The sequence below is a fragment of the Raphanus sativus genome, unplaced genomic scaffold, assembly GCF_000801105.2.
Source record: "Raphanus sativus cultivar WK10039 unplaced genomic scaffold, ASM80110v3 Scaffold0264, whole genome shotgun sequence".
Classification (NCBI taxonomy): Eukaryota; Viridiplantae; Streptophyta; class Magnoliopsida; order Brassicales; family Brassicaceae; genus Raphanus; species Raphanus sativus.
The window spans coordinates 3,790-28,469 of record NW_026615584.1 but is presented as its reverse complement, the minus strand read 5'-3'; the positions used below and the strand labels follow the sequence as shown (position 1 = coordinate 28,469).

General features: G+C 41.3%; 2 protein-coding genes across 2 annotated transcripts; both read right to left on the bottom strand.

Annotated features, from left to right (window-relative positions):
- Positions 1–4,957: 4,957 nt before the first annotated feature.
- LOC130501721 (uncharacterized) lies at positions 4,958–6,672 on the bottom strand. The gene is made up of 2 exons (XM_056996551.1): positions 6,531–6,672; positions 4,958–6,435 (listed from the first exon to the last, which is right to left on the bottom strand). Exons 1-2 carry the CDS (start codon positions 6,670–6,672, stop codon positions 4,958–4,960), a joined length of 1,620 nt encoding a protein of 539 aa, XP_056852531.1.
- Positions 6,673–21,142: 14,470 nt separating this feature from the next.
- LOC108833623 (uncharacterized) lies at positions 21,143–23,881 on the bottom strand. Its single transcript, XM_018607038.2, has one exon. The coding sequence runs from the start codon at positions 23,879–23,881 to the stop codon at positions 21,143–21,145; it is 2,739 nt and encodes a 912-aa protein (XP_018462540.2).
- Between the last annotated feature and the right edge of the window lie 799 nt (positions 23,882–24,680).

Below are 24,680 nucleotides of genomic sequence, written 5' to 3'. Positions count from 1 at the left end.
GGTCTCACTTCTCTTTTCTCTCTTTGATTCTGTAGAGATTTGGGCAGAGTTTCCCCTTATGTTTCTGATGATTTATGTCGACAGAGGAGAGGGTTATTTATAGGGAAGGGGCTTGGCAACCGTCCGGACGATGTGATTGGCCATTTGGCCAACGGACACCTTTTCGCAACCGTTCCAAACTGCTCCCCTCTTCGTTTGGGCTGATCGATCTCAAGCCCAAATGCTTGCCCAAACACTCAGCTCCCTTGCCCAAGCAACCTAAACCCAACGGACACCCATAACCAGCATCCGGTCCATGACCATCACTCAGGGTCCGCAATGACCGGTCAAGGCTCCATCACTCCGTCCAGCTGAGTTGAGCTGAGTGACAGTTGCCTGAGCTGAGTGAGCTTCTCCTCGAGCTCCTGTGAGCTGCCCAAGACTGTGTGAGCTCCCTACCAGCTCCACCTAGCTGATTGAGCTGTTTCCGGACCATGTCCAGCTTCCGGATCACTCATCCAGCTACCATTTCCTTCTTTTCTTCTTATTCTAGTCAAGTCTCAGCTTCCTGATGCACTTAACCCTTAGTTTAGACCATGATACGCTTGCCTTTAGGTCTTTTCAACCTGGCCAGCCCATCTCCCCGCACCATGGCCTGTCTGGATGCCTTAGTTAGAACTAGGGACATGACATCGTCCCTCGGGTTCATCATTAGTGGAGACGGGTCGGTGAGACGCTCTTTCACCGTCGCGTGGAGTATTGAGCGAAGCCATAGGTCGAACCTTAGTTCAGAACCACTTTCGCTTGTTACTGGTTTCACCAAGGGTCTGGTTTTCTTGTCGGAGGACAAGGTTCTCCGCTTCTATGGTGTCTAGCTTCTCGGCGCTTTGCTGCAGTTGCTTGGAGTGTTCTCGAAGTTGGTATTTCAGGGTTTGAACTTCTAGAAGAAGTTCATGACCTCTGGGTGTGGTTTCCCGAGCTTTATGAAGATCGGTAATGTGATTTTGAAGGATCTGTAGCCGGTTGAGGAGTTCGATCTCCCTCGGGGTCATCTCTGTTTGGTCAATATCGTCCTCTAGTGCCACCGTCACGTAGTTGGATTACTCCCCTCCTTCTAGCGCCAAACTGTTTTGGTATTTTTCTGTAGGGTCGTTTTAGTACTCGGAACACTAGAAGACTTGTATGAAAGCAAGAGAATTCGACCAGAAGAGATGTTTATTGAGTTATTGATCGGACTACAACGTTTTGGTGGTGTGTATACCTTAGTTCTAGCCACTTAACCCTAATCTCTTAGTCTAGAAAAGTCGATCCTTTATTCTAGGGTTTGGGCTCCCCTTTTATAGTTGTAGATGTCTGCTTCAAGTAATAGAACTCTTCCATAATTGGAAAAATGGAAGTCTCCCCTTAGGCGGAAAACTTCTATTTTGCTTCACGGGTCTATCCGATCAAGGGGGTCGGACCTATGGCAGGGGTTGGTTCCTGGTTTTCTTCTTGTGCAAGGGTCCGGAAGTCGAGAGCCTATCCGGAAGCTGGAGAAAACTTATGTCTAGATATTTTCCCCAACAGGTAGCACTAGTACGGTGGTCCCCACGTAACTTTTGGTCTTATAGCTTTTACGCAGGGCCCGAGGTGCAGATAATGTAATAGGGTTGATCAGACCTGTTCCTTATATGTCGTAGACCCATGTGAGTAGTCTCACTAGTATATGGGGTTTGCTAAGATCTAAGGTCCCTTAGGGCCTGACCTAGCTAGTATGCCCCTTTAAGTACATTGGAGTTCCTATAACCCCTTTAACCGTAACTAATAATGTATTTTATAAGCTTAGTCCGAAGACGTTATCGCATACATAGGAGTAGGAAACCAGTGTACTTAAATATATAATAGTAATAGTAGTGATATATAAAGCTTGATCCGGGGACCTTACTTTAGAAATGATAGAATTTGAGGTGCAAGGCGTTCCAGCAGTTGGGTTGGACCTTACAGTCGCTGTCTTCTTATAGGCTCCTGCCCCCTGCACATCTATTACCTTATAGGGACCCTCCCATCCAGGAGCGAGTTTTCCGGCTGATTTGTCCCTCGTGTGGTCAAGAACTCGCCTTAGGACCCAGTCCCCTTTCTGGAAGGTTCTGGATCTGACCTTCTTGTTATAGCTCCTGGCTACTTTCAACTGGTAAGACACGTTTCTAAGGCGGGCCGCCTCTCTCTTTTCATCGAGTACGTCTAGACTCAGGGACATTAGCTCGTTGTTCTTTTCCTGGGAAAGGAATTCAGAGACTCTGGTCCTTACGTGCACCTCCATCGGTATTACTACTTCAGCACCATAGACGAGTGAGAAAGGAGTCTCCTGGGTGGCCGTCTTCGGAGTGGTCCGGTAGGCCCAGAGTACTCCGTGTAGCTCTTCTGCCCATCGCCCATGAGCGTCTTCTAGGCGCTTCTTGAGCATGTTCACCACCGTCTTGTTAGTGGACTTGGCTTGACCGTTTTATTGGGGATGTCGTGGTGTTGAATAAGAGAGTTTGATGTTCCAGTCTTCGCAACACTTTCGGAAGTTGTAGCTCGTGAACTGGGGTCCGTTGTCTGTGACGATTTCATGAGGGGTTCCGAAGCGTGTGATCACGTTGGTCCATAGGAACTTCCTGATCTGGAGATCCGTTATCTTGGCTAGCGCTTTAGCTTCCACCCACTTTGTGAAGTAGTCGGTCAAGACTAGGAGGAAGACCTTTTGCCCCGGTGTCATGGGAAATTTCCCCACGATGTCCATTCCCCACTTTCGGAAGGGCCAAGGAGAGCTTAGAGATTTGAGGTTCTCTGGTGGTAGATTGGAGACTGGAGCGTGCTTCTGGCATTGGCTACATAGTTTAGCTTGTTTGAGGGAGTCCCTTGCCATGGTTGGCTAGTAGTACCCAGCCCTTCTGGCTCTGAGCACTAAGCTTCGAACACTGGAATGAGAACCACACCCTCCTCCTTGAAGTTCTTCTAGTATCTTGGTGGCTTCTCTAGGGGTGAGACATCACAGATAAGGCCCTGATAAGGATCTTCTGTATAGTTTCCCTTCGGAAAAGCAGTACCTGGGGGCTTTCCTTCTTATATTCCGACTTTTGTCTCGATAGTTTTGGAACCTGTCGAGCAGTCGTTTAGCCACTGATAGGTACATGGCCATACTTGGATCTTTTGCCTGATAATCTCCTTGGACCTGACTTATGATTAATTGCGAGTCGCTGAAGACCTGGATGTCTTCTACTCCATCTGTTTGGCGATTGTCAACCCTGCTATTAGAGCTTCGTACCCAGTCTTGTTGTTCGTTGCTTTGAAGTTGGATCGTACGGCCCTTGAGGCTGATTCCCCTGTAGGGGAAGTTAGGACAAGTCCCACGCCTGCGCCCCTTACGTTACTGGACCCGTCTACGTATAGCGTCCATTCGCCTTTCTCCCCTTTGCTATCGCGAAGCTTTACTTCTTGTTCCAGGGCTGGAAGCATGGCAGGAGAGAATTCGGCTACGAAGTCTGCCAGGACTTGTGACTTGATAGCCGTTGCAGGTCGGAAGATAACATCGTACTCTCCCAGCTCTATGGCCCATTTTGCTAGTCGTCCAGACACTTCTGGCTTGTGAAAGGACCGCTTTGATGTGGAAAGAGGTGACCACCACGATCTGATGAGCCTGGAAGTGGGGGCGTAGCTTTCGGGCCGCATTAACTAAGGTGAGGGCTAGCTTCTCAAGGTGGCTATAGCAGGTCTCCGCGTCTAGCAGCGATTTTCTCACGTAGTAGATAGGATGCTGTTTCCTTCCTTCTTCCCTTACCAAGACTGCACTGACCGCATGCTCTGATACTGCCAAGTAGAGCAATAGGCCTTCCCTTCGAACGGCTTCGAGAGGAGAGGTGGAGTAGTGAGATAGGCCTTGAGATCGGATAGGGCTTGCTCACATTTATCTGTCCATTGGAAGTCCTTGGAGTCTTTCAAGGCCTCGAAGAAGGCATGCGACCTGTCGGACAGCCTGGAGATGAACCTACTTAGGAGGGCCATCCTTCCTGTCAGTTTTTGAACTTAATTGACGTTACGAGGGGAAGGTATCACCTGGATTGCTCTTACCTGCTTTGGGTTTGCTTCAATGCCCCTGTGGGTGACTATATACCCCAGGAACTTCCCAGAGCTTACTCCGAATGAGCACTTTGAAGGGTTGAGTTTCATATTGTACCTCCTGAGAGTGGTGAATGCCTGTTGAAGGTGTGAGATATGATCCTCAGCATCCAGGGATTTCACCAGCATATCGTCAATATAAACCTCCATGGTCTGCCCTATCTGGTCGGCGAACATCATGTTGACAAGCCTTTGGTAGGTTGAACCAGCGTTCTTTAATCTGAAAGGCATGACCTTGTCGCAGTAGATGCCCCGGGAGGTCATAAATGAGGTCTTCTCTTGATCGTCGGGATGCATTAGGATTTGGTTATATCCGGAAAATGCATCCATGAAGCTCATCAGTTGATGACCAGCAGTTGCATCGACTAGCTTGTCGATGTGAGGCAAGGGGAAAGGGTCTTTAGGACAGGATTTGTTGAGGTCCGTGAAGTCGATACAGACTCTCCACTTCCCGTTCTTCTTCCTAACGACCACCACATTAGCTAGCCATTCTGGGTATTGTACCTCTCGTATGAATCCGGCATCCAGTAGATTCTTAACCTCTTCGTTGATAATTTTGTCCCTTTCAGGGGCGAACTTCCTCCTCTTATGTCTGACAGGGGGATGCATTGGATCCACTTGAAGTTGATGCATGATGATTTTCAGGCATGTCCTCATGGGACCAGGCAAAGCAGTCGGAGTTGGATCTCAAGAAGTCGAACAATCTCCTTCTTAGCCCTTCTGGAAGCTTGGATCCTATCTTCAAGTTTCGACCCAATTTCCCTTCTACTAGTGGAACCTCATCCATATCTTCCACTTCCGGCTCTTCGGTATGAGGGGCCGGAAGCTTCTTCTGTAATTGCTATAAGACATGGGTCTTTCCCTTTACGGTAGTCTGATAGCAGGACCTGGCATTTTCCTGATCTCCCTTGACCACCTTAATGCCCCAGGGAGTTGGAAACTTGACCAGTTGATGCAGAGTCGAAGGTATGGCTCCCATGTCGTGGATCCAAGGCCTTCCTAGTATCACATTATACGATGAAGGGCAGTCGACCACTAGGAACTTCGTGGCCTGATTTATCCCCTCGGCATATACTGGGAGAAGAACTTCCCCTAAAGTTTGCTTTACCTCTCCACTGAAGCCTACAAGGGGAGTCGCCTTCCTAGTTAGGGCCTTAGGTTCCAGCCCTAGGTCGGCGTAAGTTGAGTGGAAGATAATGTTGATGGAGCTCCCATTGTCGACCAGTATTCGCTTGACCAAGCAGTTCGCTATGGTAAGTGAAATGACAAGGGCGTCGTGGTGAGGAGCTAGGACCCTCTCCTGCTCCCATGCAGTGAAGCTGATCTCATCCGTTCTGAGGAGTAGGCGCTTAGGACCCTCGGCCTCTTGGCCATTCCTAGCGTTGCAAGTACTTCTCTTGGCAGCGGCACTGCTGATTCCACTTACTTCCGATCCGCCTAAGATGACATGGATCACCCGGTCTTGCTGTGGTGGCAATGCGGGAGCCGCTTCGGTAGGGAGACCGGGACCTTCTTTATTCAGAAGGTTCTTGGCCTTGTCTGAGAGGAACTCCCTCAGGTGGCCTTTCTTGAGAAGCTCGGCGACTTCTATCTTCAGGGCTATGCAATCTTCCGTAGTGTGACCATGATCACTATGGAATTCGCACCACCGCTTGGCGTTTCGATTAGCCTCTGAGGCCTTCATCTTGGGAGGCCATTTGACTTGAGGACCCATTTGTCGTAGGACACCGATTAGCTCCGGCTTTGTTATCGCAAGATGAGAGATATCGGGCCATGTGGATACCATCATTCCTTCGGATCTAGGCAAAAGACGATTTTGATATCTGTCCCTGCCTGGATTGCTAGTCTCTTTAACTGACTTGGGATGAAAGGGCTCATCGTGATCGTTCCCCGTCGGCTTCGAGGACTTCTGATCGTACTTCTGATAGGCCTTGGCCCTACTTGCAACATCCTCTTCCCATCTTACTTGAGCCCAAACACGAGACAATACATCCTCCATAGTCCTGCACTTGTATTTAATCAGTTCTTTGTAGAGATCTCCCTCCAGGAGTAGGCCCCGATTGAAGGCCGAAATAGCCGTATCAGCGTTGCAATCTGGGATAGCCACCTTCTCTTGGTTGAAGCGTGCTATGTAGGAACGAAGGGGTTCATTCCTATGCTGGAGGACTTCATAGAGATCATCTGAGTTTTTCTCTAGGTTGCGACTATTAGTGAATTGCTCCACGAACTTATCGCTAAGGGTCGCAAAGGACTTGATAGACTTCGTAGGAAGATTGATGTACCACTGAATAGCAGGACGGTCAAGGTCGACCCGAATCCCTTGCACATGGTAGCTTCCCGTGCATCTCGGGGGATTGCTACGACTAGCATGCGTTTCTTGTACTGAGCGATGTGATTGTCGGGATATCCTGTACCTTCGTACATCTTTATGCTTGGGAAGGAGAATTTGCGTGGCATCTCCACCGAAGCAATCTCTTCCACGTAAGGTGTACCGGAGTAGGACCCTGGATTACTACTCCGAATAGGGGGAGCTACCCCTGGAAGCCTTTCTACCATAGATTGAATGGTGCCGAACCTTTCAGAAACAACTCTTTCTAGATAGGCGGCCAGAGCCGGGTCAGAAATTGCTGGATCATCGGGTGAGTAATCTTCGTCTTCCGCGTCGGAATCGCTATCCACTTGCACTCAGGTCGCATCGTGAGTGGCTGAAGCTATCCCACTTTCTATTCAGGTGATTCTAGATTGGCCTGTTCGGACATATGGCAATATCTTCATGATTCTTATCAAACTAGAAGGAACCAAAATGTAAGAAGATTTATTTGGAACCTTTAATCTGTGTAGAATCCCCAGGAAGTTGAATAAATCTCATAGGAGTTATGAGGAAGAAGCTATCCTAATTTCTATTCAGGTGATTCCAGATTGGCCTGTTCGGACATATGGCAATATCTTCATGATTCTTATCAAAACCAGAAGGAACAAAGATGTAAGAAGCTTGATTTGAAACCATTAAGCAGTTTAGGATCACCAGGAAGTTGAATAAATCTCATAGGAGTTATGAGGAAGAAGCTATCCCACTTTCTATTCAGGTGATTCCAGATTAGCTTGTTCATACATATGGCAATATCTTCATGATTCTTATCAAACCAGAAGGAACCAAAATGTAAGAAGATTTATTTGGAACCTTTAATCTATGTAGAATCCCCAGGAAGTTGAATAAATCTCATAGGAGTTATGAGGAAGAAGCTATCCTAATTTCTATTCAGGTGATTCCAGATTAGCATGTTCGGACTTATGGCAATATCATGATTCTTATCAAACCAGAAGGAACAAAGATGTAAGAAGCTTGATTTGAAACCTTTAATCAGTTTAGAATCACCAGGAAGTTGAATAAATATCATAGGAGTTATGAGGAAGAAGGTATCCCACTTTCTATTTAGGTGATTCCAGATTAGCCTGTTCGGACATATGGCAATATCTTCATGATTCTTATCAAACCAGAAGAAACAAAGATGTAAGAAGCTTGATTTATAATCATTAATCAGTTTAGAATCACCAGGAAGTTGAATAAGTCTCATAGGAGTTATGAGGAAGAAGCTATCCCACTTTTTATTCTAGTGATTCCAGATTGGCCTGTTCGGACATATCGCAATATCTTCATGATTCTTATCAAAACAGAAGGAACCAAGATGTAAGAAGCTTGATTTCTAATCATTAATCAGTTTAGAATCACCAGAAAGTTGAATAAATCTCATAGGAGTTATGAGGAAGAAGCTATCCTACTTTCTATTTAGGTGATTCCAGATTAGCATGTTCAGACATATGGCAATATCATGATTCTTATCAAACCAGAAGGAACCAAGATGTAAGAAGCTTGACTTGGAACCTCTAATCAGTGTAGGATCACCGGGAAGTTGAATAAATCTCATAGGAGGTATGAGGAAGAAGCTGTCCTACTTTCTATTCAGGTGATTAATTATTGGCATGTTCTGACATATGACAATATCTTCATGATTCTTATCAAACCAGAAGGAACAAAGATGTAAGAAGCTTGATTTGAAACCATTAATCAGTTTAGAATCACCAGGATGTTGAATAAATCTCATAGGAATTATAAGAAAGAAGCTATCCCACTTTCGATTTAGGTGATTTCAGATTAGCCTGTTCGGACATATGGCAATATCTTCAAGATTCTTATCAAACCAGAAGGAACAAAGATGTAAGAATCTTGATTTCTAATAATTAATCATGTTAGAATCACTAGGAAGTTGAATAAATCTCATAGGAGTTATGAGGAAGAAGCTATCCCACTTTCAATTAAGGTGATTCCAGATTGGCATGTTCGGACATATGGCAATATCTTCAAGATTCTTATCAAACCAGAAGGAACAAAGATGTGAGAATCTTGATTTGGAACCTTTAATCAGTGTAGAATCACCAGGAAGTTGAATAAATCTCATAGGAGTTATGAGGAAGAAGCTATCCCACTTTCTATTCAGGTGATTCCATATTGGCATGTTCAGACATATGACAATATCTTCATGATTCTTATCAAAGGAACAAAGATGTAAGAAGCTTGATTTCTAATCATTAATCAGTTTAGAATCAACAGGAAGTTGAATAAATCTCATAGGAGTTATGAGGAAGAAGCTATCCCACTTTCAATTCAAGTGATTCCAGATTAGACTGTTCGGACATATGGTAATATCTTCATGATTCTTATCAAACCAGAAGAAACAAAGATGTAAGAAGCTTGATTTTAAACCATTAATCTGTTTAGAATCACCAGGAAGTTGAATAAATCTCATAGGATTTATGAGGAAGAAGCTATCCCACTTTCTATTTAGCTGATTCCAGATTAGACTGTTCGGACATATGGCAATATCTTCATGATTCTTATCAAACCAGAAGGAACAAAGATGTAAGAAGCTTGATTTAAACCCATTAATCAGTTTAGAATCACCAGGAAGTTGAATAAATCTCATAGGAGTTATGAGGAAGAAGCTATCCCACTTTTTATTTAGCTGATTCTAGATTAGCCTCTTCGGACATATGGCAATATCTTCATCATTCTTATCAAACCAGAAGGAACAAATATGTAAGAAGCTTGATTTGAAACTATTAATAAGTTTAGAATCACCAGGAAGGTTAATAAATCTCATAGGAGTTATGAGTAAGAAGCTATCCCACTTTCTCTTTAGGTGATTCTAGATTAGCATGTTCGGACATATGGCAATATCTTCATGATTCTTATCAAACCAGAAGGAACCAAGATGTAAGAAGTTGATTTGGAACCTATAATCAGTGTAGAATCACCAGGAAGTTGAATAAATCTCATAGGAGTTATGAGGAAGAAGCTATCCTACTTTCTATTAAGGTGATTCAATATTGGCCTGTTCTGACATATGACAATATCTTCATGATTCTTATCAAACCAGAAGGAACAAAGATGTAAGAAGCTTGATTTCTAATCATTAATCAGTTTAGAATCAACAGGAAGTTGAATAAATCTCATAGGAGTTATGAGGAAGAAGCTATCCCACTTTCAATTCAAGTGATTCCAGATTAGACATTTCGGACATATGGTAATATCTTCATGATTCTTATCAAACCAGAAGAAACAAAGATGTAAGAAGCTTGATTTTAAACCATTAATCTGTTTAGAATCACCAGGAAGTTGAATAAATCTCATAGGATTTATGAGGAAGAAGCTATCCCACTTTCTATTTAGCTGATTCCAGATTAGCCTTTTCGGACATATGGCAGTATCTTCATCATTCTTATCAAACCAGAAGGAAAAAAGATGTAAGAAGCTTGATTTGAAACCATTAATAAGTTTAGAATCAGCAGGAACTTGAATAAATCTCATAGGAGTTATGAGGAAGAAGCTATCCCACTTTCTATTTAGGTAATTCTAGATTAGCCTGTTCGGACATATGGCAATATCTTCATGATTTTTATCAAACCAGAAGGAACAAAGATGTAAGAAGCTTTATTTCTAATTATTAATCAGTTTAGAATCACCAGAAATTTTAATAAATCTCATAGGAGTTATAAGGAAGAAGCTGTCCCACTTTCTAATCAGGTGATTGGAGATTGGCCTGTTCGGACATATGGCAATATCTTCAAGATTCTTATCAAACCAGAAGGAACAAAGATGTAAGAAGCTTGATTTGAAACCATTAATCAGTTTAGAATCACCAGGAAGTTGAATTAATCTGATAGGAGTTATGAGAAAGAAGCTATCCCACTTTCGATTTAGGTGATTTCAGATTAGCCTGTTCGAACATATGGCAATATCTTCATGATTCTTATCAAACCAGAAGGAGAAAAGATGTAAGAATCTTGATTTCTAATAATTAATCATTTTAGAATCACCAGGAAGTTGAATAAATCTCATAGGAGTTATGAGGAAGAAGCTATCCCACTTTCAATTCAGAGGATTCCAGATTGGCATGTTTGGACATATGGCAATATCTTCTTGATTCTTATCAAACCAGAAGGACCCAAGATGTAAGAAGCTTGATTACTAATCATTAATCAGTTTAAAATCAACAGGAATTTGAATATATCTCATAGGAGTTATTAGGAAGAAGCTATCCCACTTTCAATTCAGGTGATTCCAGATTAGACTGTTCGGACATATGGCAATATCTTCATGATTCTTATCAAACCGGAAGGAACAAAGATATAAGAAGCTTGATTTAAAACCATTAATCAGCTTAGAATCACCAGGAAGTTGAATAAATCTCATAGGAGTTATGAGGAAGAAGCTATCCCACTTTCTATTTAGCTGATTTCAGATTAGCCTGTTCGGACATATGGCAATATCTTCATGATTCTTATCAAACCAGAAGGAACAAAGATGTAAGAATCTTGATTTCTAATAATTAATCATTTTAGAATCACCAGGAAGTTGAATAAATCTCATAGGAGTTATGAGGAATAAGCTATCCCACTTTCTATTCAGGTGATTCCAGATTGGCATGTTCGGACATATGTCAATATCTTCTTGAATCTTATCAAACCAGAAGGAACCAAGATGTAAGAATCTTGATTTCTAATCATTAATCAGTTTAGAATCACCAGGAAGTTGAATAAATCTCATAGGAGTTATGAGGAAGAAGCTATCCCACTTTCAATTCAGGTGATTCCAGATTAGACTGTTCGGACATATGGCAATATTTTCATGATTCTTATCAAACCAGAAGGAACAAAGATGTAAGAAGCTTGATTTAAAACCATTAATCAGTTTAGAATCACCAGGAAGGTTAATAAATCTCATAGGAGTTATGAGTAGGAAGTTATCCCACTTTCTATTTAGGTGATTCTAGATTAGCCTTTTCGGACATATGGCAATATCTTCATGATTCTTATCAAACCAGAAGGAACGAAGATGTAAGAAGCTTGATTTCTAATCATTAATCGATTTAGAATCACCAGAAAGTTGAATAAGTCTCATAAGAGTTATGAGGAAGAAGCTATCCCACTTTCTATTTAGGTGATTCCAGATTAGCTTATTAGGACATATGAAAATATCTTCATGATTCTTATCAAACCAGAAGGAACAAAGATGTAAGAAGCTAGATTTCTAATCACTAATCAGTTTAGAATCACCAGGAAGTTGAATAAATCTCCTAGGAGTTATGAGGAAGAAGCTATCCCACTTTCTATTCAGGTGATTCCAGATTGGCATGTTCGGACATATGGCAATATCTTCATGATTCTTATCAAACCAGAAGGAACAAAGATGTAAGAAGCTTGATTTGAAACCATTAATCAGTTTATAATCACCAGGAAGTTGAATAAATCTCATAGTAGTTATGAGAAAGAAGCTATCCCACATTCCATTTAGGTTATTTCAGATTAGCATGTTCAGACATATGGCAATATCTTCATGATTCTTATTAAACCAGAAGGAACAAAGATGTAAGAAGCTTGATTTCTAATAATTAATTAGTTTTGAATCACCAAGAATTTGAATAAATTTCATAGGAGTTATGAGGAAGAAGCTATCCCACTTTCAATACAGGTGATTCCAGATTGGCTTGTTCGGACATATGGCAATATCTTCATGATTCTTATCAAACCAGAAGGAACCAAGATGTAAGAAGCTTGATTTCTAATAATTAATCAGTTTAGAATCACCAGGAAGTTGAATAAATCTCATAAGAGTTATGAGGAAGAAGCTATCCCACTTTCAATTCAGGTGATACCAGATTAGACTCTTCGGACATATGCCAATATCTTCATGATTCTTATCAAACCAGAAGGAACCAAGATGTAAGAAGGTTGATTTGGAACCTATAATCAGTGTAGAATCACCAGGAAGTTGAATAAATCTCATAGGAGTTATGAGGAAGAAGCTATCCTACTTTCTATTAAGGTGATTCAATATTGGCCTGTTCTGACATATGACAATATCTTCATGATTCTTATCAAACCAGAAGGAACAAAGATGTAAGAAGCTTGATTTCTAATCCTTAATCAGTTTAGAATCACCAGGAAGTTGAATAAATCTCATAGGAGTTATGAGGAATAAACTATCCCACTTTCTATTCAGGTGATTCCAGAGTACCCTGTTCAGACATATGGCAATATCTTCATGATTCTTATCAAACCAGAAGGAACCAAGATGTAAGAAGCTTGATTTGGAACCTCTAATCAGTGTAGAATCACCAGGAAGTTGAACAAATCTCATAGGAGTTATGAGGAAGAAGCTATCCTACTTTCTATTAAGGTGATTCAATATTGGCATGTTCTAACATATGACAATATCTTCATGATTCTTATCAAACCAGAAGGAACAAAGATGTAAGAAGATTGATTTGAAACCATTAATCAGTTTAGAATCACCAGGAAGTTTAATAAATCTCATAGGAGTTATGAGAAAGAAGCTATCCCACTTTCGATTTAGGTGATTTCGGATTAGCATGTTCGGACATATGGCAATATCTTCATTATTCTTATCAAACCAGAAGGAACACAGATGTAAGAAATTTGATTTCTAATAATTAATCAGTTTAGAATCACCAGGAAGTTGAATAAATCTCATAGGAGTTATGAGGAAGAACCTTTCCCACTTTCAATTCAGGTGATTCCAAATTGGCTTGTTCGGACATATGGCAATATCTTCATGATTCTTATCAAACCAGAAGAAACCAAGATGTAAGAAGCTTGATTTTTAATCATTAATCAGTTTAGAATCAACAGGAAGTTGAATAAATGTCATAGGAGTTATGAGGAAGAAGCTATCCCACTTTCAATTCAGGTGATTCCAGATTAGACTGTTCGGACAGATGGTAATATCTTCATGATTCTTATCAAACCAGAAGGAACAAAGATGTAAGAAGCTTGATTTTAAACCATTAATCAGTTTAGAATCACCAGGAAGTTGAATAAATCTCATAGGAGTTATGAGGAAGAAGCTATCCCACTTTCTATTCAGGTGATTCCAGATTAGACTCTTCGGACATATGCCAATATCTTCATGATTCTTATCAAACCAGAAGGAACCAAGATGTAAGAAGCTTGATTTGGAACCTCTAATCAGTTTAGAATCACCAGGAAGTTTAATAAATCTCATAGGAGTTATGAGAAAGAAGCTATCCCACTTTCGATTTAGGTGATTTCGGATTAGCATGTTCGGACATATGGCAATATCTTCATTATTCTTATCAAACCAGAAGGAACAAAGATGTAAGAAGCTTGATTTCTACACATTAATCAGTTTAGAATCACCAGGAAGTTGAATAAATCTCATAGGAGTTATGAGGAAGAACCTTCCCACTTTCAATTCTGGTGATTCCAAATTGGCATGTTCGGACATATGGCAATATCTTCATGATTTTTATCAAACCAGAAGGAACCAAGATGTAAGAAGCTTGATTTCTAATCATTAACCTGTTTAGAATACCAGGAAGTTGAATAAATCTCATAGGAGTTATGAGGAATAAGCTATCCCATTTTCAATTCAGGTGATTCCAGATTAGACTGTTCAGACATATGGTAATATCTTCATGATTCTTATCAAACTTGAAGGAACAAAGATGTAAGAAGCTTGATTTTAAACCATTAATCAGTTTAGAATCACCAGGAAGTTGAATAAATCTCATAGGAGTTATGAGGAAGAAGCTATCCCACTTTCGATTTAGGTGATTTCGGATTAGCATGTTCGGACATATGGCAATATCTTCATCATTCTTATCAAACCAGAAGGAACAAAGATGTAAGAAGCTTGATTTTAAACCATTAATAAGTTTAGAATCAGCAGGAAGTTGAATAAATCTCATAGGAGTTATGAGGAAGAAGCTATCCCACTTTATATTTAGGTGATTCTAGATTAGCATGTTCGGACATATGGCAATATCTTCATGATTCTTATCAAACCAGAAGGAACAAAGATGTAAGAAGCTTGATTTCTAATCATTAATCAGTTTAGAATCACCAGAAAGTTGAATAAATCTCATAGGAGTTATGAGGAAGAAGCTATCCCACTTTCTATTTAGGTGATTCCAGATTAGCCTGTTAGGACATATGTGGCGCAGCCTACGAATGGGTGAACGGTCGATCTAAGAACTTAGGGTTCTTCGAGACCTGTTCTTGGATCGATTAAGGGTTTCTTTCGATAGCTCCTTAAGACCAACTTCTTGCTAGATGAATTGAATCGAATCAAACAAGGGATAAAAGCCAAAGCTCTTCTTATTATAAAATCAAACGTGCTTAACAAGAAACCATAAGCTTGGTTTATATAGATCTCCGTAGACACAAACCGTCATAGGAGTAGATAATTAAATAAGTAAACTTTCTAGTTAATGATAATAAAAGGAAAAACCCAAAAGTAAAATAGAAAACGAACTTAAAACCAGAATAGGAAATAAGTCTAAGTTGCCGCCAATGTCACAGATGCTCCTGCATCAGGTCCCTCGGCGTTAAAAGGATTCGACCCCGAATCGTTATCCGAATCTGGAGGCACAAATGGCGACAGGTACTTAACGTTAAACACATCAGAAGTGTTGATATCAGAAGGCAACTCGAGACGGTAGGCATTATCGTTTATCCGCTCAAGAACCTTTAAAGGTCCTATCTTCTTTGCGCGAAGTTTATTATATGAACGAGCTGGCATTCTGTCACGAGTGAGGACTGCCCAGACCAAATCTCCAACATTGAATACAAGACGGCGACGATGTGAATCTGCAGCAGTCTTGTAACGGGAAGTAGACTCAGTGAGATTTCGTAAAGTCTGATCATGGACGTCTGCAATAGCCTCAACAAAAGCCGAAGCTTCGCCATGAACACGAGTACGGTCCGGTAGGAGAGAGAGGTCGGTTGGCGCTCGCGGAACGATACCATAGATAACCTGAAACGGACTAAAACCAGTGCTTCTATTGACTGCATGATTATGAGCAAATTCTGCCTGTGGAAGTCGTTGATCCCACGACTTGATAGAATCGCCCACCAAACATCGAAGAAGATTGCCAAGAGAGCGATTTACAACCTCTGTCTGACCATCCGTTTGAGGATGATATGCCGAACTCATATCAAGACTTGTATTAAGATGCTTCCACAATGATCGCCAAAAATGGCTAAGGAAGCGTGAATCACGGTCAGAGACTATGGAAGACGGTAAGCCATGGAGACGGTAAATGTCGCGGAAGAATAGAATAGCAACCTGGACAGCATCAGTTGTCTTCTTACAAGGAATAAAGTGAACCATTTTGGAGAAACGATCCACAACCACAAAAATAGAATCGAATCCTCGTTGAGTCCGGGGAAGACCAAGGACAAAGTCCATGCTGATATCAGTCCATGGTTGTGTTGGTATCGGCAAAGGAAGGTAAAGTCCAGCATTTGAAGCGGTTCCCTTGGCGCGTTGACAAACTACACATCTTTCCACAAACCGTGCAACATCTTTACGCAGAGAAGGCCAAAAATAGGAAGCAGAGACCAACTGGATGGAACGATCTCGGCCGACATGACCTTCATTGTGAAGTTCTTGAATTATCTGCTGGCGTAAACTACCTGACGGAATGCACAATTGATTGCCACGAAAGAGAAAGTCGTCATGCATAGTATACTCACTTGACAGACCCGCTCGAGCTTCGTGAAACACACGGGCAAAGAAGGGATCATCCTCATACTGATCTGCCAATGCCGAGAATCCTGTAACGGACGTATGTAAAACAGAAAGGAGAAGCTGACGACGACTCAAAGCATCCGCCACTCTATTACTTGAACCCGACGTATGCTTGATCACAAAATTAAATTGCTGTAAGTACGCAATCCATGATGCATGGCGAGAAGACACTTTCGTCTGGCTATGTAGGTGTTTCAAGGCGTCGTGATCAGTATACAAGACAAACTCTTTGTGGAATAAGTAGTGACGCCAATGCTTAATGGCCTGGATGATGGCATAAAACTCCATATCATAAGTACTGTACCGAGAACGAGCACCACCCAATTTTTCACTAAAAAAAGCGATAGGACGAGAGTGCTGACTTAAAACTGCGCCAATACCAAATTTAGATGCGTCGCAATGTAATTCTGATGTGATCATGGAAAGCACTGAGGAATGGAATCATGAACCTGATCATGGAGAGCTTGTAGCTGTTGAAGAACATACAACTGAAGAGTGTTTGAGCCAAAATAAAGCTGTTATCATCAGAGACACTTTCATCTATAATTCAAGCTACTCCACCTTCAAGCTGATCATCATCTAGGCAAGTAGCTTGTGTGTGCTCTTTTCCTAACCTTTGGTTTTGTCCCACTGGGTTTTCCAAAGGAAGGTTTTTAACGAGGCCACAAGTCTACTTCTCCTCTATCCTAGATGATTGATCTTGGTCTGTCCACATGAAGACCTTATCTTATTTTTATAGCTATGTTTTTATGTTATTTTCTTTAGTTTTCGAAAACATTTAAACTTGGTCTTTGTTTAGTTTCCAAGGGAGCCTGTTCCCTTTATTTATTTTTCTAGTTTCGAGACCTTGTGCATGTACAAGGCCTCTCCTTTATAAGGTGGTCGTGGCCCCCTTGTATCATTAAGCAATCTTTTATCAAAAACCCTTTTCTCTCTTCTCTCTTGTCTTTGGCGAGTTGAAGTGTTGCTGGTGTGTAATATCCGGCTTGCTGGTGTGTAATATCCGGCTTGGATCTCTGTTCTAGTGTGTCATATCTAGTTCAGTGTCCTTTGGAGTATCAGGAGTTGAATCATAGCTTCTGTGTCCCACATCAATCCACACGCCTTGAATCAGATCGAGCCTTGTCTCTCTGATTGCGAGGATTATCCCTTGTTCTCTCTTCCCAGTTCCAGAGCATCATCCTAGGATCTTATCAAGTGGTATCAGAGCAACTCTGGAAGGGAAGTGTTCATCTTTCTCTTTGATTTTCGTTTTGTCTCTTGAGATTCTATTGAGAGTTGATAGATCTGTGTTTCTGTTGATGAAATCTGATAAATCTGAGCACTTTGATCATAGATCTGCTGTAATCTCTTCATATCCTCTTTGATTTCTTGTTGATCTGTGTTCTTTGTGTTGAAATCTGAAAAAAAAATAGGGTTCTTTGATCTGAATTCGAATTTGCTTGTGTTTGGTTCTACAATTTTCGTTTTGACTGTTGAGAGTAAGAATAATCAGGCTGGGTCGAAATTAATCAGAGTTGTTAAGGTTTTAAAATTTGGATTTGAATCTGTTTCTGGTTTTGCAAGTTGATTATTTGTTTTCTCTGTAGAACTTGTTGCTGTTGTGTTTTGTTTTCTGTTTCAGGTACCATGGCAGGAGATCAGAAAGGAGAACTCACTAAGGATAAAAATCTGTTACTCAAGGCTATGACTGCTCAGCTGCAGCAAGAGATGGAAGCCAGCCTTGATAAATTTCGACAGGAGTTTAGACAGGAACTTCAACAAGCTACTGGTCTCAGTCTTGAGTCTAGAAGCAGTGAGAGGAGACAGAGACGTGAGCATAAAGGCAGAGGCAATAACAGAGATAAATTTGCTGATCAAAAGATAAAAATCCCTCCTTTCTTTGGTGATGCTGATCCTGCTGTATATGTGGAGTGGGAAGAGAAGATGGAGTTGATTTTTAACTATCAACACTATGCTGAAAGGAAGAAGGTTCAAATGGCTACTGCTGAGTTTTATGGTTATGCTTCAAGCTGGTGGAATAAATTGAGAAAGTCCAGAAGACTTGATGGAAAAGAACCAGTGGAAACATGGCTTAAGCTGAGCTCTTTGATGCGTAGAGAGTATGTTCCAAGACAGTACTACAAAGAAGTACTTCAAAAGCAGAAAAGAACAAGAAAAGAAGAAACCCAAGGTAATATCAAGACTGCTATTTCAGATTATTGTGCTAATATTTCTTCTAGTCTTGAAAAGGATCAGGTAGCAGCTGAGGTACCTAATGAACTTGAGGAAGAATGTGGGAACAGCACCTATGAGCAGAAAGAAGTCTCGGAATGTTCACCACGGTTGAAAGACCATAAAGAAACAAATATGCTGAGAAATTATGAGTGTTCTCATCACTCTTTTCATTCTGGTTTGCTTGAAAATAATACACAAGCTTGTGATGAACTAACATGTCTTGAACCGGTGCAACCGAGTAGCCTTGTATCTTTGACACAGGTTGCAGAAGAAGACTCATCAAAGGAAGTACCAGAGAGTACGACACAAGGAGAACAGCAGAAATACTTGAAGTCAGAAGCAGCTCATGAATCTTTGTCTTCTGATCTGCAAGAGCACTGTAAGGGGTTTAATATGGCTGTCTCGATGCCTGAAATGTTTGTTATGGTTAGTGCTCATGATGTGAAACGTTTAGATCTTGACAAAATCAAAGATTTTTGTGTTTCAAAATCTGTTTTTGATAACATTTCTAAATCTTTTAAAGAACTTGAACCAGAAAACCTCTTTGATCAAAAATGTTTTCAAAATATAAACAAAAATATTTCTGGTCATGTTTTGAGTCTTGAACAATTTATGAATCATCATGAAAAGATTTTTGAACCTGTATTTAAGCCAATTGATTTCTCTGTCAGAACACCTTGTGATTCACTTGCTAGAAATCTTGTTGTGAACTTTCCTAGGCATGAACTTGTCACTGCTGACTGTCTTGCATCCACATATTTCTTGAAAGAATCTAGGAAGTTGCATCAGTCTGATTTTTGGGTAGAATTTGTGATGCCTGCAAATATCTCTGAGTTTGAGATTGATTGTTTGTGTGCTGCAGATGATTCTAAACATGTAAGATTGTTCTTTGATGATATTCTAGTGTATAACACATTCTTTGATAAACATCTTGCACTTCTAAAGCTTGAGATCATTGTTTCTGGATGTATTGTTTTGTGCCTTGTGAGCATTCTTGTCTACAATACTTTCTTTGACATGATAACCCACTTGACTTGTCCAAAAGAAGCTGAGAAAGGTACAGGTGAAAAGAGGGGCTATAAGGATCAGAGTACCAGTGATGAGTCCTTGGCTAAGTTGGAGATGCAACAAGCAAACCTTGGAAGCTGTCTAGCCGCCAGCTTTGACATAGGAGCAGTCCGAGGACCATATCTCAACAACCACAAGGAATTATTCAACAAACTCGACTGCTATGGAAACTTAACTCATGAGGGTCTCACGTCGAATTGGAATCATGTCCAAAGCTTCTTAGGTGAAAGAGTTATGGGTTCTACAAGTCGGGTGATTCTGTGTGTGCTTTGTTTGAACTTTTCTGAGTTTAGAACATCTGAGTCCTATCTATGGCGACCAGGTGAGCATGCTAAGGTAATTGATCATGTTTTCAATAATTCTTTTATTGATTACACAGATATGATGCACTTGTTTTTGTCAAAAGAGCCATGTGCAGATTATAAGGAAGCTTGGAAGCAATCAAGGAGAAAGAACAAGCATAAGGAAGACAATCGGTTCAAACCACCTGATCTGAACAAGAACCAACATGTCCCTGGCTTTATCCTCATCAAAGAAGCACCTCCAGATGAATCATACAAGCCAAAACCGAGCAGAGACAACTATGGAATAAGACTCTTACTTTTTGATAAATTTTTAAGTGCTAACTTGCTTTGTCTCAATGTATCAGGTTTGAGTAATGAATCAGGAACTAAGTGGATCAATGCTCTCTACATATCCGAACCAGTCAGAAATAATGCCTATTATAGAGGCTTGCAAGGTAAGTGTAATTTGTTTTTAAACTTCAATGTTACTGACTTGGTCCCCTCTATTGTAGGTAAAGCAGATTTGAGGACAAATCTTTTTGAAGAGGGAGGGGATGATGTGATCATGGAAAGCACTGAGGAATGGAATCATGAACCTGATCATGGAGAGCTTGTAGCTGTTGAAGAACATACAACTGAAGAGTGTTTGAGCCAAAATAAAGCTGTTATCATCAGAGACACTTTCATCTATAATTCAAGCTACTCCACCTTCAAGCTGATCATCATCTAGGCAAGTAGCTTGTGTGTGCTCTTTTCCTAACCTTTGGTTTTGTCCCACTGGGTTTTCCAAAGGAAGGTTTTTAACGAGGCCACAAGTCTACTTCTCCTCTATCCTAGATGATTGATCTTGGTCTGTCCACATGAAGACCTTATCTTATTTTTATAGCTATGTTTTTATGTTATTTTCTTTAGTTTTCGAAAACATTTAAACTTGGTCTTTGTTTAGTTTCCAAGGGAGCCTGTTCCCTTTATTTATTTTTCTAGTTTCGAGACCTTGTGCATGTACAAGGCCTCTCCTTTATAAGGTGGTCGTGGCCCCCTAGTATCATTAAGCAATCTTTTATCAAAAACCCTTTTCTCTCTTCTCTCTTGTCTTTGGCGAGTTGAAGTGTTGCTGGTGTGTAATATCCGGCTTGCTGGTGTGTAATATCCGGCTTGGATCTCTGTTCTAGTGTGTCATATCTAGTTCAGTGTCCTTTGGAGTATCAGGAGTTGAATCATAGCTTCTGTGTCCCACATCAATCCACACGCCTTGAATCAGATCGAGCCTTGTCTCTCTGATTGCGAGGATTATCCCTTGTTCTCTCTTCCCAGTTCCAGAGCATCATCCTAGGATCTTATCAAATTCAAAGACCATATTGAAGTCCGGAAGAGCAAGAACAGGCGCAGAACTCAACTTTTCTTTAATAATGGTGAAAGCAGCCGATGCTTCAGGCGTCCAGGAGAAAGAACCATTGCGTATGCAATCCGTGAGGGGAGCCATTAAACTGCTAAATTGTGCCACAAACCGCCGATAAAACGACGCGAGACCATGAAAGCTTCGCACATCTGAGATCGTCTTGGGTATAGGCCAAGTCTGTATTGCTACGACTTTAGAGGGATCAACAGCCAGTCCCTGGGAAGAGACGATATAACCCAAAAAGTGTATCTGCGGTGACCCAAATTCACACTTTTTCAATGTCGCAAATAGTTGTTCTCGACGCAGTATCAAAAGAACGTCTCTCAAGTGTTGGAGATGATCATCGAGGGACTTACTAAAGATAAGTATATCGTCAAAATATACGACAACAAATTTGCCAATAAAAGGTCGAAGAGCTTCATTCATAACTCTCATGAACGTGCTGGGAGCGTTAGACAATCCAAATGGCATTACGAGCCACTCAAAAAGACCTTCACGAGTTTTAAAAGCTGTCTTCCACTCATCACCCGGACGGATTCGTATCTGATGGTAGCCACTTTTAAGATCAAGTTTTGAGAATACCGTAGCTGTGCCTATCTGATCGAGTAAATCATCAAGGCGTGGAATAGGAAAACGGTATCGTACTGTGATCTTGTTAATGGCGCGACTGTCGACGCACATACGCCACGATCCATCTTTCTTAGGTATTAATAAAGCCGGGACGGCGCACGGACTAAGACTTTCTCGCAGAAAACCTTTCGCCACTAATTCTTCGACTTGCCGACGTAACTCTTCATGTTCAGATGGACTCATTCTGTAGTGAGACCGGTTGGGAAGAGAAGCATCAGGAATGAGATCAATACGGTGTTGAATATTGCGAAGTGGTGGAAGCTGAGATGGCAAGTCAACAGGGAACACATCACCGAATTCTGTCAGCAAAGGTTTGTATGTATCTGGTATCTCATGCCCAGCGAACGATGACGACGGTACCGCAAGAAGGAGAACGATCTGCTCCGCCGCGTGCAAAGCTTCTTTGAGCTCTGTAGGTCGCAGTAATAAGACTGGATTTTGAGCTTCTGTTGGGGTAGTGATAACTGAAGAAGGTATTGTCGGTTTGAGTGTGAAGGTGCGATCATTGAACCGAAACGTGTATGTATTAAGAAACCCATCATGGATGACACGTCTATCAAACTCCCACGGACGTCCTAACAAGAGATGGCATGCATCCATCGGCACGAGATCACAATATATCTCATCTCTATAAGCATCAACCACTGAGAATTGCACTAAAGTTCGTCGTGTGATGATGAGTTCATTCCCTTGGTGCAACCAACCGAGTTTATAAGGAGATGGGTGTTGTTCAATTGTGAGATCGAGTTTATGCACGGCGGATTCAGCGATGACATTCTCGCTGCTGCCCGAGTCAATGATAAAGACGCATACTTTCCCATTAATGGTGCATCTTGAAGAGAACAGATTCTTGCGTTGAGGATTTTCATTTGCTATCTTAGGAGAGAGACATGTTCGTCGCATCATCAGTAGAGTACCCTCATCAGCTTCGAGTTCTTCGTTTGTCTCACCAAGTTCCTCTGGACTTTCATCGTAAACAACCTCGACATCACGGCCAGTGGTATCAAGAAGCAAGCCGCGACGATTGCGAGTCGGACATGCAGATTGACGATGGCCAAGTTCTCCACAAGAGAAGCAACGCAATCCTCCTGGTCGTTGTTTAGACGGATCATAAGGAACGATTGTAGTGTCAGGTTTTGAAGACGTAGCATCGGATGGAGTTGCTGGCGAAGGGGTTGTGTTTTGTCTAGTTTGGCGACTTGCATTCCAAGGCTGAGAGTTGCTGCGATTCTGAGCTTCAACGGTGAGGGCTTGCTGGTGAGCTTCAGAGATGGTTTGAGGTTGAAACAAGTTCAAAGTGTGCTGAATTTGTTGACGTAAACCACCGACAAAGCGCATAACAAGTTGTTGTTCCGTGTCGCGAACCTCAACCCGACTGATCATCCGGAAAAATTCTGTAGAATAATCATCCACAGATCGACTTCCTTGCCGCAAATTCTGAAGCTTTTGAAACATTAATTGCTCATGATTATATGGCAAAAAAAATTTTTGCATCTCGTGTTTCAGTTTGCTCCATGATATGATTTTTGATTTTCCTTCGCGAGCTCGTATTGTTTTGATTTGTGACCACCAAGCTGCAGCTCTATCTCGGAAACGTGCTGCAATAAGAGGCGCACAACGATCCAGTGGAACCTCTTTGAATTCTAAAATTTCTTCAACTGTAACAAACCAGTCCAGCAATTCTTCGGCTACTATGGAGCCTTTGAATTCGGGAATCTCAAGCTTAAAACATGATTTCCATGCGTTATCATTGTCTTCTTCATCTGAACCAGAATCGTTGTTGATGTTGTGTTGTTGTCGTCGTGGTTGGTGACGAAGAGAAGCAAAAGGGTTTGCATCTTCGTCGTCGGAACTGCCGCGAGTAGAAAGCTGGTTGTTGCGGTGGTTACGCGTCGCAGGTGCAGCTTGTTGAGCAGTCAACGCAGCCACTGCCGCGGTTAGGGTCGTGAGTTGTGCATGTAAGTCATTGACGGATTGTTGAGTAGCCGGAGTATCGTCTTCAACGTGTTGTTGAGAACGAGTTTTTCGAACCATCGTAGCGGTTGAGAAAGTTTCGGAGCGTAGCAAAGCTCTGATACCAACCTGGCGCAGCCTACGAATGGGTGAACGGTCGATCTAAAAACTTAGGGTTCTTCGAGACCTGTTCTTGGATCGATTAAGGGTTTCTTTCGATAGCTCCTTAAGACCAACTTCTTGCTAGATGAATTGAATCGAATCAATCAAGGGATAAAAGCTAAAGCTCTTCTTATTATAAAATCAAACGTGCTTAACAAGAAACCATAAGCTTGGTTTATATAGATCTCCGTAGACACAAACCGTCATAGGAGTAGATAATTAAATAAGTAAACTTTCTAGTTAATGATAATAAAAGGAAAAACCCAAAAGTAAAATAGAAAACGAACTTAAAACCAGAATAGGAAATAAGTCTAAGTTGCCGCCAATGTCACAGATGCTCCTGCATCAATATGGTAATATCTTCATGATTCTTATCAAACCAGAAGAAACAAAGATGTAAGAAGCTAGATTTCTAATCACTAATCAGTTTAGAATCACCAGGAAGTTGAATAAATCTCCTAGGAGTTATGAGGGAAGAAGTTATTCCACTTTCTATTCAGGTAATTGCAGATTGGCCTGTTCGGACATATGACAATATCTTCATGATTCTTATCAAACCAGAAGGAACAAAGATGTAAGAAGATTGATTTCTAATCATTAATTAGTTTATAATCACCAGGAAGTTGAATAAATCTCATAGGAGTTATAAGGAAGAAGCTATCCCACTTTCTATTCAGGTGATTCCAGATTAGCCTGTTCAGACATATGGCAATATCTT